The 19,047-nt window shown below is 40.2% G+C and overlaps 1 protein-coding gene across 2 annotated transcripts in view; it reads left to right on the top strand.

Moving 5' to 3' along the window:
• LOC147015361 (endophilin-A3-like) overlaps positions 1-19,047 on the top strand; it is a 62,439-nt gene that overhangs the window by 26,512 nt on the left and 16,880 nt on the right. For both annotated transcript variants that reach the window (XM_085850038.1, XM_085850039.1), the window contains exons 2-8: positions 3,038-3,106; positions 3,249-3,321; positions 4,964-5,095; positions 11,461-11,594; positions 11,799-11,957; positions 18,246-18,349; positions 18,738-18,844. In XM_085850038.1, coding sequence (XP_085706164.1) covers positions 3,038-3,106; positions 3,249-3,321; positions 4,964-5,095; positions 11,461-11,594; positions 11,799-11,957; positions 18,246-18,349; positions 18,738-18,844 — 778 coding nt within the window. The remainder of the gene's footprint in view (positions 1-3,037; positions 3,107-3,248; positions 3,322-4,963; positions 5,096-11,460; positions 11,595-11,798; positions 11,958-18,245; positions 18,350-18,737; positions 18,845-19,047) is intronic.

Raw genomic sequence — 19,047 nt, 5'->3', positions numbered from 1 at the left:
ATGTTTTTTTTTTGCATTTCTACATGTTTTAAGTGATTTCCAACCCCCCCAAAAAAAAATTGTTAGAGAAAAAAAAATTTTTGCAACTTTTTTTTCAACAACATTTCGATTTCTTTTTTTTGCATTTCTACATGTTTTAAGTGATTTCCAACCCCCCCCCCCCCCACAAAAAAAAATGTTGGAGAAAAGAACTATAACTCTGTCAGCACTGTTGACATCATATTTAATGAATAAGATATAAGGTTCACTTGAGTGACCCAGCAGTATTGGCGGCGGAGATTTTGCACTCTCCCGAGTGCTCCCCCTCTAGTTTCTTGCAGCTGTAATTCTCTTCCCTAAAAGACATTATGGATCAATTCCTTAATTTGTGCTGGGATTGTGTCGTGGTTTTAGGTCTTCTTTTTTGCAGGTCATTGCTTGATGGCCTTACAGCCGGCAGAAAGGGTGGGGTACAATTTGGAGTAAAAGGATGTGAAATCTGACGGACGAGGCACATATGAAGGTGGAAGATAAAGAAGTGTTTTTTTCCCCCCTGTCGATGCAACTCCTGTCATTGACCTTCACCTCAGGATTTCAGATCCTATTAAACTGAGGAAATCTTTGAGTTCAGCCAAAGTTTAGTGCTAAATACCTTCCTGTAAATGTAATGTTGCATTTGATCTGGAGGTGTAGAGTGGTGGGAGGGTAAGAACAGATTGACCAGTGTTCCTCCACATGTGATATTTGTTCATAAGTTCCTCCCTCCAGTTCCTCCAAGCTAAGTTTTCCGGACCCGATACGTTGTGTTTTAATGTTTTCTTACCTCCACCACCAAACATGAATGGAGGTTATGTTTTCACCCCTGTCTATCTGTCTGAATGTAATCTGTCTATGAGCAAGATATCTCAAAAGGTTGTGGACAGGTTGGATGGGACGAGGACAAACTGATTAGTTTTTTTGTGAAGATCCGGATTCGGATACGAGAAAAATTTAATTTTTTAAAAGTGATTATTCACGATTGAGAGTCGGGGCCAAAAACTATTTATACCATAGTGTTTCAAAAAGTTGTGGACGACTGATGACAAACGAGGTGGATGAGTTGGTTTGCTGACAAGAACAAGCTGATTAGATTTTGATTCAGGTCTGGATGCAGATCCGGCCTATCGGTGGGATACAATTATACAAACTGTAAAATGTTCAGCCTGGCGGAGGTATGAGCTCTACCGAGTGCCGTTCTCTTTTTTATCCCTGTATTGCTTGTGTTTTTGTCCAATTTTCCACACCAAACTGTACCTCGATGTGTTTAATTGTCAAATTTGTGTTCCTGTTAGTCCGGCCTACTCCTCAATGGCTTGCTAAGTCAGCTTGTTGCCCCTGTCTGTTTTGACCCCACGTGCATCATTGTTACGCCTTTTCTCCCAAATATTGTCATCTCTGACCCCTCAGCTTAATGCTTTTCCTCTCCTTGCTCCAAAAAAAAAAAAATAAAATACAAAGAAATAAACTTCTGCACTCCAAAAAAAAAAAAAAGAGCAAAACACGAATTCAATCCGTCATAAATGAATCCTCTCTCTTTTTTTCTACCCCTTCTCATTTTCAATACCCCCAAACTGAATCTTCACTGAATAAAATGTTTCTTCCTTAAAAATGTTTTATTTTAATGGCAAGGTTTGAAGGACAAAAAACCCTCACCCTCACCCTCCCCAAATTTCCAGTTTTTCCTTCCTGAGAGTTTACTTCTGCATCCACCTTCTCCACCTCCTGCATTCTACCCTACCCCTCATTCTTACCCACATCCCTTGATTCTCCTTCTCCGTCTAATTAACCCTCGGCCCTGCTGTTGGCGTTTCCCCTCTCTCTTTCTGCTGTTCCTCTTGTTATGTTATGTCCAGATCTGTTTTGTGTTCTAGCTTTTCCACGAGTCTTGACTTTGGATAAAAAAAGCACTGATAAAAGACATCAAGGCTATAAACATCCTGCAGTGAGCAATAAACGTAAACCCTGACACTCAGCCTTATGTTGTGCAATGTGAGGCTAACTGAGGGCCGAGCATGGGAAATCTTGCCTCCACTGTACAACCATTGATAGACACTGAGGGCTTCCACATCTTCGAAGGGAATAAGATTTGAGGCAGCAACACCAATCCGCACAGGCCGTATTACATGACACGTCCTTTGAAGGCCTTGAACACCTTTATCTGTAGCAGATAGGAGAGAGAAACACCCTGTGGATATTTCAAAAGTGACTGTAGGCTTTGAAGGACAGCAGGGAGATGTGATCTACTCAAAGGTTTTAGCTGTTCCTTGTGGTTGTGCAGGAAATCTGATGGCCAGTGTAGGAGAGGACTTCAGATGCCATTAACTGACAGTTTGCAATGCAGGGAAAGATGCCAGACAATGAAATTAATGTTAAATGCTTAGTTGAGATGGCCTGTAGCTCTTGTTTGAGATTGAGGAAATCATTCTATTATTGGCATGGAAGAAGCAGCATGACCAAGGCAGATTGTGGGCAGAAAGCCTTTTTATTGTCTTTCATTCTTTTTACTTTTCATTGTTGGTCTTACAGAAATTCTGTTTCTATTTCTTTGTTTTCATGTTTTGCGTGTTCTATCTCCACTGCTCTCTCCTCTGGGCTCATCATTCAGATGGGTTCTGGACAGGAAGGGTTGAAATTTCCAATGGACTGTGTTGGCTGATAATCTGGTCTGTTCTTTCAATAAGGCAGTCAGTAAGATGAATATATTATTCAGATCTCTCCTCTTCTCGCTCCTTCTCTCCTCCTCCCCTCCCTCCTCCCCTCTCTTTCTCCCCCCTTGAAATTTTGCCACAAATTCTCACTGTTACACAATGATACCCTGGGATATTGAATGAATGTAACTTGTTCATCAATACTACGGCTTTTCTGGAGCTTCGTTATTGACGTAACTCCCATTTTGTGTGAGGCAGCAGGGAATCTATCTGGTTTCACAGGTGTATGTTGTCCGGTGCATGTAGATCAGGATGTAAAGCCAGCTGTGAAGTTTGCATTGCTGCATATTTTGTCATGTTTTGTTGGGCAGTATGTGAGCGAGAAGGTGGGTGGAGCAGAAGGAACAAAACTTGATGATGAATTCACCGACCTCGAAAAGGTAATTATTTATTCCCCCCCCCCCTTTTTAATATATTTTTATTTTTATATTTTTTACCTGCATTTTTTTTTTTTTTGACCACAAAGTTTAAGCAGTAACAGTGGTTTGCAAATCATTTGACCCAAGTTGCGTTATCTTTTAGAAATATGATGTCATCAACAAAGCTGTGTCTGACGTCATGACGAAGACCCAAGAGTACTTGCAGCCAAACCTCGGTATGGTGCTCAATGTTTGTCAACACAGTTTGAGCCTTTTTGTGTTTGCCAATAGAGATCCTGTTTTAGGTGTTGATAATTATCTGCCATTTTGAAATGAGAAGTAATAAGGCGATGATTCTTTTAAAAGATCAACTGTTCAGGGCAAGGCAAAAACTTTCCTTTGATCTTTTCAATAGCTTTTTGTGTAATTATCACGATTTTTCATGATGATCACTTGAGTTTTAACGTCGGCTGTATTCTGATTTTTTCCGGGGGTTTAAATTAATTCTGAACTTCTAGGGAATGGAGCGTTTGCTAAATTGGTGCCAAAAATAAGAAAATATTTAATTATCCTGGTTTTTATTTTAACAGTAGATGATTCATTTCCCTGTGTAAGACCATCAATACACCAAACATGAGATGAATCATTGGCGTATTCTGGGTCATGGGCAGGGAAACGTGTGATAAGGGACACATACTTGTTTCCTGATGGATTCACAATGTGGTCAAAATATGCTGGAGATTTGCTTTGATGATTTTATTCTACTTTTGTTGGTTCAGCTTTGCATCAAATGCCTCATTTGATTTTGGGAACAAACAGACTCCAACACTCACACTTTACCGAAAATTGCACCACTAACAAGGGGATCATGTGTAAGGAACATCAGGCCTCTGAGATAATTTTAACTCAGGTGAAGTCCTGTTTATGTGGAACACTTTAAAAATACAATCTCATGATAACGTACTGCACTATTATTGGACAATCAACAAATGAATTCCAGCTCTGTATAACAAACGGTGACATGTCGAATGTTTTTTATTAAAAAAAACAAAAAAACATTGAGGAAAAGAATAGAAATCTAAATCCATTTTGCCATTGTGGAAAATTCAATAAAACTGCTCTGGCCAGTTTGGTAAGTGCTGTGATTGCCAAATTGGAAATGCAGATGAAATGTGGATTTATTTGTTTGTATAATTGTGTTCGGTGATGCCATGGCATTACATAATGGCTACATGCTCTGAATGTGATGGGACACCCTTGATTTCCTTATTTTTTATTTGTTTGGAAGGGGTTGGGACAGTCCCAGTGGTGTTAATGCAACATCCATCCACCAAAATGTTAATTGAAATGACTCCTTTAATTTTTTTTCCCATTTTGGAAATAAAAGATGGAATGATTGCTCTCATCACAGTACCTCTTTTAGTGGTTGAAAGACCAAGATTCTGTGATGGGAGAAATTCATGCATAGTAATTGGGAGGGAAGGAGGGGGGAGTGTTTGTGGTGGAGGGGAAGGTGGGATTCGGTCATTTTTGAACTGAAACACTTTATTTTCTGGGCTGGAAATTAAATGATGAATTATTTTGTCAACATTTAATGTGAGGGACCATGTACTGGAAAGGCTGAAGATGTGGTGCAGAAGTTGTGCTTAATTGACCAAAATACATTTACGCAATGGAAGATGATTTTAGGATTGGATGTTTGGTAAGGGAGTTGCAAGGAGAGGTTTGTGGTGGAGGGTGAATATAAAATATGGAAAGGGTAGGGGGGGGTCAGAGAAAAATGATGAGGAACGTAGAGTCTCAAATTCCAATCATTGTTTAGCATGTATTACTAGATGTCCTTTTTGTTTTATTGTTTTCCTTGTTTCTTGTCTTTAGGAAACCGCATGATGATGACGGTGTCAAAAATGCGAGGCCAGGGAAAATCTCCAGGTTATCCTCAGCCAGAGGGCATTTTGGGAGATGCCATGTTGAAATATGGTGATGAGATGGGAAATAACTCGAGCTTTGGTAAGTGGCTACAAAGTCATCTTGCAGAATCCCACAAACAGTCTGGATTCCAAAAGGATGCACCATGTTGAATCCATGCCACCACCTATAATAATCTGTTGTAAATGCTATCATTTGGCATATTTGCAACAGCATGTTGTGCAAGTAGAAGCAACCAACTCTGTGCTGCAGTTTGATTGTTAAACAAAAGTGCAGATACTTTTAGCCAAGGCCCAGAATTTTTTAGTTTGCTGCAAAGTTGGTGACTCAGACTCGAGTCGCAACATTTTTACAGCTTTACTCAGACTTGACTAAATTGACTTGAGACTCGAAATGGGATTTGCGAATTGAGCTTAATGACATGTTAACAGTACTCGGAAAATAATCGCTGAATAAGCATTGTCGTTAAAACAGGGTTAAAAATATATGTTCAATAATTTTAAGTCTTGGGTGTGCGTGGTTTGGTCAATGACGACTTATACCGTGTACGTATGCATGTGCAGCGCACCCAGCCGCCGGGCCACATACCGTTCCTTATTTTCCATAGCCATTCCGAACAGGATTACTGTGAGCCCAACATTAACCAGATGCGCCACCTTTTTACATTGCACCAATTAGCCTTATTTACAAGGAATTTTGGTGTCTGAATAAGTTTAGCATTGGTGGCATAAAAATATCTGATGGCTCTTCAACAAAGTCAAATTTCATTCATCACCTGAAACCTCACCCGGAGAAGTATGCTTATTTTTCCATTATTGTTAAAAAGTAAAGGGCCCACCTAGACCTGCAGAGCCTATGCACTACAGTGTGAAAGGGGCAAGCAAGCTGATGGCCAGCTCCAGCTTGAAGAATACATGAAAACTTTTGTCCAGAGCTGTGACAAAATTGGCTGAAAATTCCATAAAGTATGAAAGTTCAGAAATGATCTTTTCACACATCTTTGCAGAGGATAAGCTGGACAAGTGATTTTAATAAATGGCACAAAGAGGAAAAAATAGCAATGAAAAGCTAATATTTAAGAATTTTGAAACTTGTCTTGAGCCTTGCCTTCAAAGACTTGAGACTTTTTTAAACATACAATTTCAAGGCTCGCATAAGAGCTAACAAACATAACGTATAACAAGTGGAGCAGGATCCAAGAGGGATAGGAGAAGGAAGCACAAAACAGTGGGGAATAGACACGTGAGGAGATCTGTGGAAGGGATGGGGTGGGGTACACGGGGTACACAAGCTGAACACTACAGCCACTTTCAGGAAGTAAAGCAGGGAAATTGAAGGAGTTGGATTTGGGGTGGATTAACGGGGGTAGAAAAGATTGACTCTTTGGATGGGAGAAGAGAAGAGAAGAGATGGTGGTGAACAGCTGTTTTGAAGACCTGGAGAGAAGAGTGGGATTGAAGGGAGTGTTGGAGTTTCTTCCAAAAGTGGGGGAAAAAGAGGAATGAAAGAATGTAGGTGAGTAGTGATACTTGCCCTCAAAGATTTGAGACTTATTTGAGACTTGGCTCAGGTGACTTATTGACAACTCTGGTTTGCTGCACCCCACATCCAACATTTTTTTTATTTTTATTGGCACCAATTCCAAGCTTAAGTTGTGTAGTTTGTTTATGCAATTATTGAATTAGTATGAGCAGGGTTATTATTTTAATTTTTTTCGAACATAAATATATTGTTACAGTGTTTCCATTGACTTTTGAAGTGGCGGTCTGTGCCATATTTAGTCGGCATCTAAGAACGATAAACACAGAGCATATTCCCATTTGGTGGGGTGGGGGGGGGGACTGATCCCCAGAATCTGTTTGGATCGAGAAGCTCTGAGACGCAATCTGAGCAAATTCGGCCCTACAATTGAGTTATTGGGAGGTCCATAAAAGTAAGCATTATTTGCAATTTCCTAGATATATTACTTTAGCACACAAAGAAGATTAGGTAGTTTCAGGTTGCCATCTAAATTATTATCACCATACCTCATACTGACAAGTTTGCTACCACTCTTGATGTACCATAAACATGGTGACATAACTTATCTTAGAATATTTCTGACTGATACATTTGACAACTATGATGTTTATCCACCAATAAAACGATAACAAATTCTGCTCGTGAGACAGAAAATAAATTTCAATCAACAAGAACCCATTAATTTTGCTTAACCTTTGCAATTGTTTTTGCCTCATGAGATTATGAGGATAACCATCTGTGGTGGGTTAGTTCTAAAGCATCTGTGTCGGTTCCCATTAATCCAACTTTCACCCAATTATAACATTTACTGTCTCAGTAGATGTCTTTCTCTAAATTGTGACATTGTCAAATCGTAAATACCCAGCCCTGTAAACTTTGCGGAAGAGCGAGAACACAGAATGGATCAGGATGCAATAGAACAAAAGGAAAAGCAGAAAGAGAGAGGGGAAACCAACAGCAATGCTGAAGGACAAGACAGGTGGAGACGAACAAACAAGGGATGCAAGCAAGAAATGGAGGAAACTCGGGGGGGGGGGTGGTGGACAATAGGGAAACAGAAGCAAACTCTCATGAAGGGAAAACTGGAAATTTGGAAGGAGGTGAGCTTGAGGTTGTAGTGGGGAATGGAGGGTTCGGGGTGGAGGAGGGGGAAGATGTTCGGGGAGAGGATTTAGCGGCGGTAGAAAAGATCATGGTTTTCGATGGGGGAAGGGGGTGGGGGTGATCTGAGATGGTGGTGAGCAGCTGTCTCAAAGACCTGGAGGAAAGAATGAGATTGGAGAGAAAGTGAAAATTGGCTCCAGAGGTGGAAAAGTAGAGGAACAAATGAGTGGAGATGAGCAGTGAGTCTAGATTTTTGAAGTTTTATCAGAAGGGGATTGCTGGTGGAAAGTGTGTACCCTGCAGGAACCTAGGGGATTGGGTGGGGGGGGGCAGGGGGTGGAGGAGGGAAGGACAAACAATAAAAAGAGGGTGCAAGACCAAAAAGGAGGTGGTAGAAGACAGAGAGACCACCAACCTGTCTGTATTGGTGAAGTGATAAGCCCATAGACTCTGCTTCATCATGGGGGAGATTCCGATAATCTAGAAGGCCTTGGTTTTCACGGCATCAAGCTGAGAAACGTGTGAGGCAGGGGTGCCAGCCCAGAGGGGAGAGCAGTACTCCATCAAACTGCTGCACTCTACACATAGAAAAAACACATGTTTAGTTTTGTTAAAGTCCGTTGCTCTTTTTCAGCATCCACTCCCGTCATGTTCTTCCTTGCATTATGCGAGAGCCGAGTTTGTCTTGTGATCAACAAGTGCAATGTGCCGATCATGAGCCGAGACAGGATCCTGCATGGCAGATAAAAAAATAGCTTTCCTCCATGCTCAGTGAAATCGACCTGAAACGTGTTTGCTTTATCAGCTGTTAACTTGTCTTGTTACCACTGTGTGAGCTGTTTTTGGTCTTTGTCGTCACTAAGTTGTCCATAATTTGTGATTGTCATTTTTAAGAGTGAACTGAAGAAATATGATGAGCTCATCTTGCAGACAAATCTGAAAAACAGAATTCTGACAGATATCAAGTAGAAACCGCATGCTGCAGTTCATAAAACGTATGAACATCCGATATCCATGCTCAGAGCTTGCTTGCAGACAGCAAAAATCAATAGACAAGCAAATCTTTCAAATTTCCCATGTATCTTTGCAAAAAACCTGTCATATTCTGTATAGTGAGTGGTCTGTTCTGCACTCTGTAGCAAATTGCGTGCAAGTTTATTTGAGCGCAGAATTCAAACAGGTGCAATAATGCAGCCAATCCATCAACATTGACTCGTTTAATGAATCCAGACCCAGCACCAGCTCCCTCTCGCAAAAAAACACGACTGTTCTGACAAATCGGTGTTTTAAACTCCATTCAGCAATGCATTCTACTGTGAAATTTACCACTGCCAATTTCTGGTATTGTTGCGGCCTATCGCAAAACAATGCAAGAAGTTTGCATGGAGCAATACATCGCACCCATTGCGTGTGGCTGCTGTGCTGTGAACGCAGATGCTAGTCAAATGCTACCTTGTAAAAAAATTGGGTAATTTTCATCTTGTTTCATTTAGATTAAAGGTAATTTTGACACCATTTCTTCGTCAAATTTAAATTTATGTTCACATAATATTTGACACTTTGGAAGTAGTCTGTGGCAGACCAGTTATACAGTGGTATAAGTGGTAGCCTACTCAAGTGGTAGCCAACTTCTAATGAAAAGCTTGCTTTTATATTGAATTGATATTTTATATACGTCATTGAAAACGTTAACAAATCCCTGGATTATAACTACTATTTCTTTAATGACCCCTATTATTCCCACCTACTCGTGGGGTCAGACGCGTAAAGATTATAACCAAAGTCGTTTATCAACCAGCGACAGGAAATGTTCAACTGAATGTGTCAGGGATTTGTAATTTGTTTATGGCATCGGTAATATCTCAACTACTTCTCGAAACACACTGTGAGTATATATCTTTAACATCCACTAACTCGTGCTAGCACACAGGACATTCATCTTAACATCTATATGAGGGATGGAGTACTTTATTGTGCAATTCCATGGTGAGTCACAAAAAATGTACCCATTTTGAAAATGTGATTAAAAACAAAATCTTAGTGGGTAGAAGTGTCAAATATCGTAAATTACGTTGGGTAAGCATTCAAATTGTTTGTAGCGAAGGTATTTTGACATTGCTATTATTTATTTGTTTATTTTGCAGGTTACCCATGACACAACTAACATTAGAGGAATGAATCTTCATTGTTGAGAAGAAAGTAGAGCTGAAATCTACGATAGGGGTGCAGCGTGCTTTCATAAGACGATTCCCCAGACGGAATGCACCAAACCGTGAAGACTATACATCATCCAGTTTCAAAGTTGAGGGGGGCAGACTCTGTGAAGAATAATAGCAGTTTAGCAGAATAATAATAGCAGAATAATAGCACAATAATAGCAGAAGAATAATGTTTGTCAGAGACCGTAAACAAAATTAGCGAAGTGATTGCGCGTTGCCCTCAACAATCAACAAGGCACGTATCACATGAAATTGGAGTGTCTCAAAGCAGTGGAGTTGGAGTGTTAAAGTCTGATCTGAAGGCTTTCTCTTACCGAATTATATTGTTAACCTCAGATGACGAGCATCGGCATTATGAATTTTGTTTGGTTCTGTAGTATTATTGATCAAGCATGAATCAAAATAGACACAATTTTCAGTGACGAACGTCATGTTTACTTGAATGGTTTAGGTAAATGAACAGAATTGTCGGTTTTGGGATATTGAGAAACCAGCCCACTTTGTTGAGTTACTTCTCCACTGCCCCCAAAATAACGATATGGTGTGGTCTCAGTCATCATCAGATTTACGGTCCATACTTTTTCAAAGATCAGGATACTGGGGAAGGGGTGGGAGGTGAATGCCGAACGTTACGTACACACGTTGAACACGTTTACCTGGAGTCGTGTGAGGAACGCTCCTGGTGCTTGGTTTCAGTAGGACAGAGTAAATGCACATCTGCTCGCTTGTCCAATGGCCATGCAGTGGCTCAATAATCACTTTCCTGGGAGATTAATTTCCCACCAATCTACATTTCCTTAGCCTCCAACATCTCCTGACCTTGCACCTTTTAGATTTTTTTTTTCTGTAAGGATCTCTTAAGGAAAATGTTTTCAAAGAGAACCCAATGAACATTCCTGAACTCAAAGATGCTTTAGCGAGGGTTTTTTTCCATTCTCGCATGAAACACTTCAGTCTGGAGTCGCAAGCTATTCCGGACATATCCGTAATTGTGCAGAAATTAGAGGAGGACGTTTGGAACATTTGTTATCGTTCAACAAAACTTGATGATTTCCTTTATGTCTCATATAAATTATATGATCTTTCACAAAATAGCAGATTAAATCAATTAAAATCGGGTATTTTGTGACGAATCATTCAATAGCGATGGTCCTGTGCTTTGGTGAAGTCCACACATTGATCGGGCCAGAGCTCGACTGCATTTGGAAGCTTTTCACTCGTCTGGACAGTTTGATATTCACCGAGTGGTTCACCATAACCAATGAATTTTTTTTTTTCATTTTGAGAAATGCTCCTTAAGGGTGCAATCGTTTTGTTTTCATTTTCTTTGAGTGAAGTTGACAGAATCATCGATTGATGATGCCCCCCCTCCCTTTCCACTCCTTTCCATGCCTTACATTAATTAAATTTCTGACAATGATGCACAGTTTAGTGAATTCCCTGCTAGCATAAACAGTATAAAGGAAGTATGTATATTTATTTGGTGTTTAACTTTATTTATAAGCTGAGGAATGCTTATCTTCTGCTTTGTGTACATGTATGTAGTTTCTTGTATTGTTGATGTACATTGAACTCTGGTCCTCACATTTTCTGTGACACAAGGGAAAGCAATGGCTGAGGTTGGTGAAGGAATGAAGAAGCTGGCTGAAGTCAAGGATTCCCTAGATATAAATGTGCAGCACAATGTTTTGGAACCACTGCAGGCTTTGCAAGAAAAAGAACTCAAGGATATTGGGGTAAAATAAACATTTTTACCATTTTGATCAGCTTTTGACCTTTTGGAGGTTGAGATTTCTGGATGGTTTGACCTTAGTTTGAACTTTGTGAGGTCAAACCTCAGTTGCTGCCTCCCCCACCATCATCATCCATCTGTCTTTTGACCTTTGTAGCTCTCTCTCTCTCTCCCCTCTCCCTCTCTCCCTCTCTTGTGTCCCATACAGCAAAATCTGAAAAAGCTTGAAAGTCGTCGGCTCGATTTTGACTTTAAGAAGAAGCGCCAGGGTAAGGTTCCTGAGGAAGAGGTTACTGCAGCTGAGGACAAGTTCAAGGAGTCATACGAGGTGACAAGTGAAGCTTTGTACAACTTGATTGACAGTGAGGTGAGCTTTTAGATTGCAATTTGACATACCTGCTGTGATTGCATTAATTAACTGATTTTATAAATGTAAAACGTCCTGCAGAAATATATATATTTTTTTTTAAATGCAAGTCATCTTGGTGGATAGAGTACAATCATCTGTGCAGTCTTTGCAATAATACATAAGTAGTTATGATTTTGTTTATGGTATTCTATCTGTCCAACAATGGGTTAGTTGGGCTGGCAGGATGGCCTAAAGGTACACACACTCACCTTGAAGCTATCTCGCCTGGGTTTGAATCTCGGCCCAGCTATAAACTGTCATCCCAGTGTTTCACAGGCAGGATGATGCATTAATATGTGCTGTCTTCTCGAATGGACGTTAAACTGTGCGTTCCGTCTGCCAACATTCGTTTTGTGGCCGTTAAAGATGCAATATTGTCTTTCGTGAAGAGTAGGCGAGCTATCACGAGCACCCTTGCCAAATTCCAACTTCCTGCCCTAACCTACAGAGGGTATTGCATCAGCGGTACAGCCATGCCCTCAGCCAATGATGCTACCCCGCAGCCTTGCTATGCATACCCTGCAGGCTTGCGATGCATACGAAAGAACAAGAATGTTGTTTTTTGTATGCATAGTCAAGGCTCATGGAATAGCTATTGCACAGAACGGATCAAGACGCAAAATAACAACATCAACATCAACAACAGGAGAAAGGGGAAACCAACAGCAGGGTGGAGGGAGAAAATAGATGGAGACGCACAAACAAGGGATGCAGGTAATAACTAGAGGGGAAGCACTCGGTAGAGTGCAAAACCTCCGCCGCCAATACTGCTGGGTCACTGAAGTGAACCTCATATCCTATTCATTGTAGGTCAAAACGGATCAGACTCTACTGAACCACGATTGAATAAACTAAACTAGATCGACGCGCATGTAGAAATGGCAAAAAAATAAAATCGAATTTTTTTGGAAAAAAAAGTTGCAAAATTTTGTTGTTTTTTTTCTCTAACAAATTTATTTATTTTTGGTTGGAAATCACTTAAAACATGTAGAAATGCAAAAACAAGAATTCAAATATTTTTTCAAAATGGCCGTCATAGCGGTCATATTGGACTTTGGACCAAGTCCAAAATCTAATGGCATGATGCTTGGACAATACCTAATCCCACGACCAAGTTTCGTCGAAATCCGTCCAGGTGTTTTTCCGTAATACTGTTCACAAACAAACAAACAAACAGACAGGGGTGAAAACAGTAACCTCCGTCCATCTTCGATGGCGGAGGTTAATGAGGGGTAGGGGAGAATGCAATGGTTGGACAATATGGATGAAGAATCAAAATTTTGGGAGGAGTGGGGATGGTTTAATGGATGTAGAAAAAAGTCTGGTGAAAGGGTAAATGATAGGGTGAAAAGGACAAAGAGAGGAAGTGCAAAAGTAGAAGAACAGGTTTTTAAGACACGTGAGCTGATGCTGTCTGGTCCAGTTGCAGAGTCAGAGTCCAGGGTTCCCAAAAACTTCTCCTCCCAAGACACAGATTCCAGAAGCATTTTTGGTAATACTGTGGAGAGGGGGGGGGAGGGGTGGGAGAGACACACACAGAGGGAGACGGAGAGACACAGAATTGAGGCATTCAGCCTTCTCATGAGTGGAGTCTGTTGTGGTGCCATTTGAAGTGAGGGAAGACAGGTCGGTGGAGCATACACCAGAGACAGACTTGACAAGGCACCACCAGGTTTTCGAGGAGGGAGACAAGTTTGAATGTTCAAGCTTGAGGCTGGGCTGATGAACTGTTTTTTGGCTCTCCTGACAGTAGATATACACTTGTTGTTGGCTTTGTGGAATGATCTAAGGATGCCTTTGGTTCGATTTGCTTTCCAGGAGAAGAATGCAAGTTGTTGTTTTTTGAGGCAACTGCCTCACCACAGGATTCAGAGTACCAAGGGTGGGAGGATGATTAGGATAACTGAAGATGAGATGGATTGAATCTTTGCAAAAGAGAGAGCAGGTTTCTGTGGTACAATTCCCAGGCTGAATTAATAATCATGGGTGGTAGATATAGGAGACCTGTTCTGAAGTGTGATGGCTGCTTGCAGTCCCTGCCAGTTTGCCTAAGTGAACTGCCAGACTCGCTATCACTGAGGCTGTTCTTCGAGAATGGCCAGAGAGATGCTGACCTTCACCAACACATGATCAGATGAGCCAATTGGAGTAGAGCACGAGAAAGGCAGGGAAGTTAGTTATCACAAAATCCAGAAGGGCAAATTTGCCTTTGGGAGACATCCAGGGGGGAAAGTTCACAGAAGTGCCATGGCTAGTGAGAGAAGTACCAACACACAGTCAGTTAACATGGTGACAATTGAAATCGCCACATATGAGGAAGAGAGAGTTGGGAAGAGTGGTTAAAAGTTTGTCAATGTCGTTTGAGAGATGTAGATGTTGTCACTGTTTGGAGGATGAGACAGCACACAGACAAATAGGAAGGTGGGACTGGAGGGGAAGTCACAACCAGAGGTACACCTGGGATTTGGGAGGTGTAAGAGCATTGCATGGAGAGTGAGAAATGGAGTTCTTGATGTAAAGTGTGACTCTCAATGGTGAAGAAACACATAAAAAAAATTCTCGTATCCTGATCTGGATTTGGATCTTCACCAAAATCTAATCCATTCATCCTTGTCACACACCCAACCTATCCACCGGATTTTGTCAAAATCCATTCACAACTTTTTGAGATATCCTGCTTAAGACAAACAGACACATAGGGGTGAAAACATAACCTCTGTCCACCGTCGGTGGTGGAAGTTACAATAACTACTGTATTTGGGTTTGTTCTTTTATTTATACATGCTGAAATGTTGGCTCATGAAAGCTAAATAGCAGAGGGTTTACAAACTAGTGGGATCAAAGGGTAACAGGGACACAAGAACATCACACACAAATGATAGACAGGAAAGGAGCTTGGAGTGTGTGGTGTGGGAGTCATAGTGGGTGAATGTGGCCATTGAATGTGGAAGACTGCAGTTTTTGGTACAAGAGAAAGCAGGAGATGATGATGGACACGACTTTTGATGGAATGGAGAGAGGGGTACGAGATAACAGATTAAGGCAATATGTTCCACAGATGAGAGAAGAGAAGGACAAAGGCATAGAGGTGAGCATTCAGCTCAGAATTGTGGAGTGCAACCAGGTGCAGATCATGGAAGAATGCTTGTGACTTAGTGGGTTTGGGTAGGACTAAAGGATGGGAATAGTAAAGTTGTAACAAGAAAAAGACGTCATGCAGAGCACGACACTTGCAAAATCCATAAAACAAATTTTACCTCAAAAATAATTGGTGGTTGAATTCAATGACCAAATATGCAAATCCTTTTCAAATATCAAGTCAATCGGATGAAAATTGACAATTCAAGAAATTTGTTTTATGTTGACCTCAAAAAGAATTGGTAGTTGAATTCAGTGACAACATTGCAAATCCTCTTTAAATTTCAAGTCAACGGGATGAAAATTGAGGATTTTTGAAATACCCGCTTAGTTATTGACTTTTTGGTCGATGTTGACCTTAAAAATAATTGTCTGGTTGAATTAAGCGACCTGAAATATCAATCCTCTTCCAATTTCAAGTCGATTGGATGAAAAATGAGGATTCTATAAATCCGACAAATTTGTTGACCTTTTGCCTTTGTTGACTTTTTGACCTCAAACAAGAGGTTTCTTGCTGATGACAAACAATACCATGTGGTGAAGTTTCGTGAAGATCAGTTTAAAATTGTGACCTGTAGGGGATTGATCAACAGACGGACAGACAGACAGAGAATGAAAAATCACTTGTAGAGTGACAATTGGCGAAACGGAACGGCACTCGGAAGAGTGCATAATGCCGCCAGGCTCAACAGTTTAAATTTTGTATCCCACTGATGGGTCAGTTCTGAATCCGGACCTTAACCAAAATCGAATCGGCCTGTTCTTGTCACCAAACCAACTTTTCCACCTTGTTTTGTCACAAGTCGTCCACAACTTAGAGTTGTCATGCTACGCATAGTTATTTGCCTCATCTCTCAACGGTGAATAATCACTTTAAAACATTCTCAAATCTGGATCCGGATTTGGATCTTCACCAAAATTGAATCAATTGGTCCTTTTCACACACCCAACCTGCCCACAAAGTTTCTTTGGAGTCCAGCCATAACCTTTTGAGATATCGTTTTTCGCCCCTCAATGGTGAAGAATCAGTAAAAAATTAAATAATCCTCGCATTCAGATCTGGATTCGGATCTTCACCAAAATCTAATCAGTTCGTCCTTGTCACACACCCAACCTGTCCACAAAATATTATCCGAATCCGTCCACAACTTTTTGAGATATCCTGCACACAAACACACAAATAAACAAACAAACAGACAAAGGGGTGAAAACATATGACCACCTTCACCGTCGGTGGTGGAGGTAATAATGGAGTTTTATAGTTTGCTTGGACTTTTGCAAGTATACAAAATTTCAAACAATCTCGTCATTTGTGATCCAGTTTGGGGTCATATATTTACCTGCAAATATATAGCAGAAATTGACCCTACCTTCACCCTTTTTTTCCACCTCTCGAAGTATACACCGGCCTCGCTATCCCACCTCCCCACCAGTGCATACATAATATATGAATCGTTATTTGGTCTGTGAACTGGAAAAATAGCAACACAAAGAATGGGCACAGAGCTTTTTGCTTTGTCTTTTGTGTAGGACATTGGTTTTCCGAGGAATCCAATTTGATTTGTGGATATAATTAAAAGTTCCCGTTGTGCTTCTGGAAAGCGCATTATGGTCACGTTTTTAAGATTGGATGTGTCCCACAATTGATGCCATTTTCTTAAACTTCGATTTGAAATTTACGGTGACTTTGCTTGATGTGTGGCGTCTTATAGTACATTGTACAAAAGAGTATTTAAGTTGTGGTTGCCATTTATATATCCAGTGGATAAAGGGGAGGAAATATAACCTTTTTTAATATTTATATCTTGTATTCTACAACGCTTTTAAAAGAAACACGAATCAACTTTGACAAGTTTCCTCAAAATCGCTAAAACATAATGTTGCATTTTAGTGAGGAAAGCATTACATTGGCCAGTTGACTTGATTCCTGTTCTGATTTCACTTCCCACAACACAACCACCTTCCAACTGCTCAGAACCATCCGGTGTAGGCTTTTAGTGTAGTTGGCAGCAGTTCATGTTTCGAGTAATAAGGGTTTATGAATAAGACATAACAGCCTTCGTTTTCACTTTGGTTACCATCTTATTCAACTTTGCCCTCTTTGGCATCAGTTCTCAACCATTATGATTTTTTTTTTTTAAAAAGAGGAAGTGGTGGGAGGTGGGAGTCTTCATACATTTTTGTCACACACTTTAGGTGCACTTTTAAAACTAACTCTGTTAAAAAAAAGTTGCCATGCAAAACATTTTTTTGCTGCACACCTTTAAGAGCAGCCTTGCTTGTAACAAATGTATAAACATACGAGCGGGTTATGCTTACACATTGTAAGCAATAACGAACCATACCTCCCTATTGTCTCAGGTCGCTCACCTGCATTTGATTTTTCATTTATTTTTTCTTTTACTTATATTTTCATTTCTGGACACTTTTCGGGGATTCTGTGATTTATTTATTTTTGGAATTTTTTTTTAAATTTTTTTCCCTGGCGTCCACTGGCTTTGATGTCCATCGGCACGCAACATTTCAGCTTTCTACGTCACCCGGAAGGTTCCGATCTTTAATATCAGTCAGTGAGTCAGTGGTTATAAAGAGTTTTATATATATATATATATATATATATATATATATATATATATATATATATATATATATATATATATATATATATATATATATATATATATATATGAGATAAGATTACAGAAATTCATGGCATTAAAGGATAATGGAAGGTATTCCTTAAAAAGGTGTCATTTGATTAGACTCGAAATATCTTCTCGGGGTGGGGAGTAGGAGTAAGAGTTAGTTAGATGAATGTTTTATAATTGCGGTGTAATGTTTGTTTGTTTGTTTGTTTGTTTGATGAAAAACCTGGTGTGTAATGGCATTTGTATTATGAAATGGCCATTGGAACCATAAACTCAAAGTGGAACCAAACTTTCCACCCAACCAAATTTTCACGTTCGAAGCATTTGAAACTTCTTCTTTTATTTTTAAATTTTCTTACTTTGTACCTTATTACTTGATGATAACATATGACCATCTTGAATTGAGAATGCAAAGGCAATGTTTCTATGCGTTTGTCTCTGTGCATTCTTCTGCATGTAGGTTGAGCAAGTTTCCCAGCTCAGATCACTGGTTGATGCCCAGTTGGAGTACCACCAAAATGCAGTCACGATCCTTCAAGAGCTACAATGTTGCATGCAGAGAAGGTAAACACTGAATACAAGAGGATGATTTGGTCGAGAGGATATATCCCAGAAAGAAACCAAAATATTCAAGAAAAATAGAACACTCGTTTTGCTAAGGCCTTTGAACTGAAGAGCCATCTTTTTATTCCGGAGCCATCTTTTTATTTGGTTTGATGCAAATGGTGTAAATGTTACACTCTCCCTGCTCCCTCCCTCCTGCCTGCCCCTCTTCCCTCCACTCCACATAATAAATACAGGCTATCCCAGTAAACCCTTCACATGTTTGTGGGGATTGATGTTTCAATGTGCCATCAATTCGAACGAACCACATCCAATCCCACCATGGTCAAGATCAACAAAACCTCGTTGATATTTACGATGATCACTGCCAAATGATGTGTGTTTCCAGGGTTGAAGACTCTTCACAATCGAAGAGCAAGCGCACTACTGTGAAGGATCGAAACAGCTGGGATACTTTCACAGAGCCGGCTTCATTTGGGCCCTGGGGATCTTCTGGTAAGGGGCGACAAGAAGCGGTCTTTTGTTTGGGCAAACACACATCGTTGGCAGCAATAATTGTCGATGGTTTTGCCTTGCGGTTTTTGCATCTTTGCTTTCTTTTTTCCTGGTTGATTGTAAATGACCTTTTTTTTCCTTAGAGATTTCAAATTTTAGGGTTGTTGGAGGGGTGAAAAATTGAATTGTTAATCTTGGCAATT

Source organism: Eptatretus burgeri, chromosome 12 (assembly GCF_056783735.1).
Source record: "Eptatretus burgeri isolate ZD-2024b chromosome 12, Ebu_testis_v1, whole genome shotgun sequence".
Lineage (NCBI taxonomy): Eukaryota > Metazoa > Chordata > Myxini > Myxiniformes > Myxinidae > Eptatretus > Eptatretus burgeri.
This window is presented reverse-complemented; position numbering and strand designations above follow the sequence as displayed.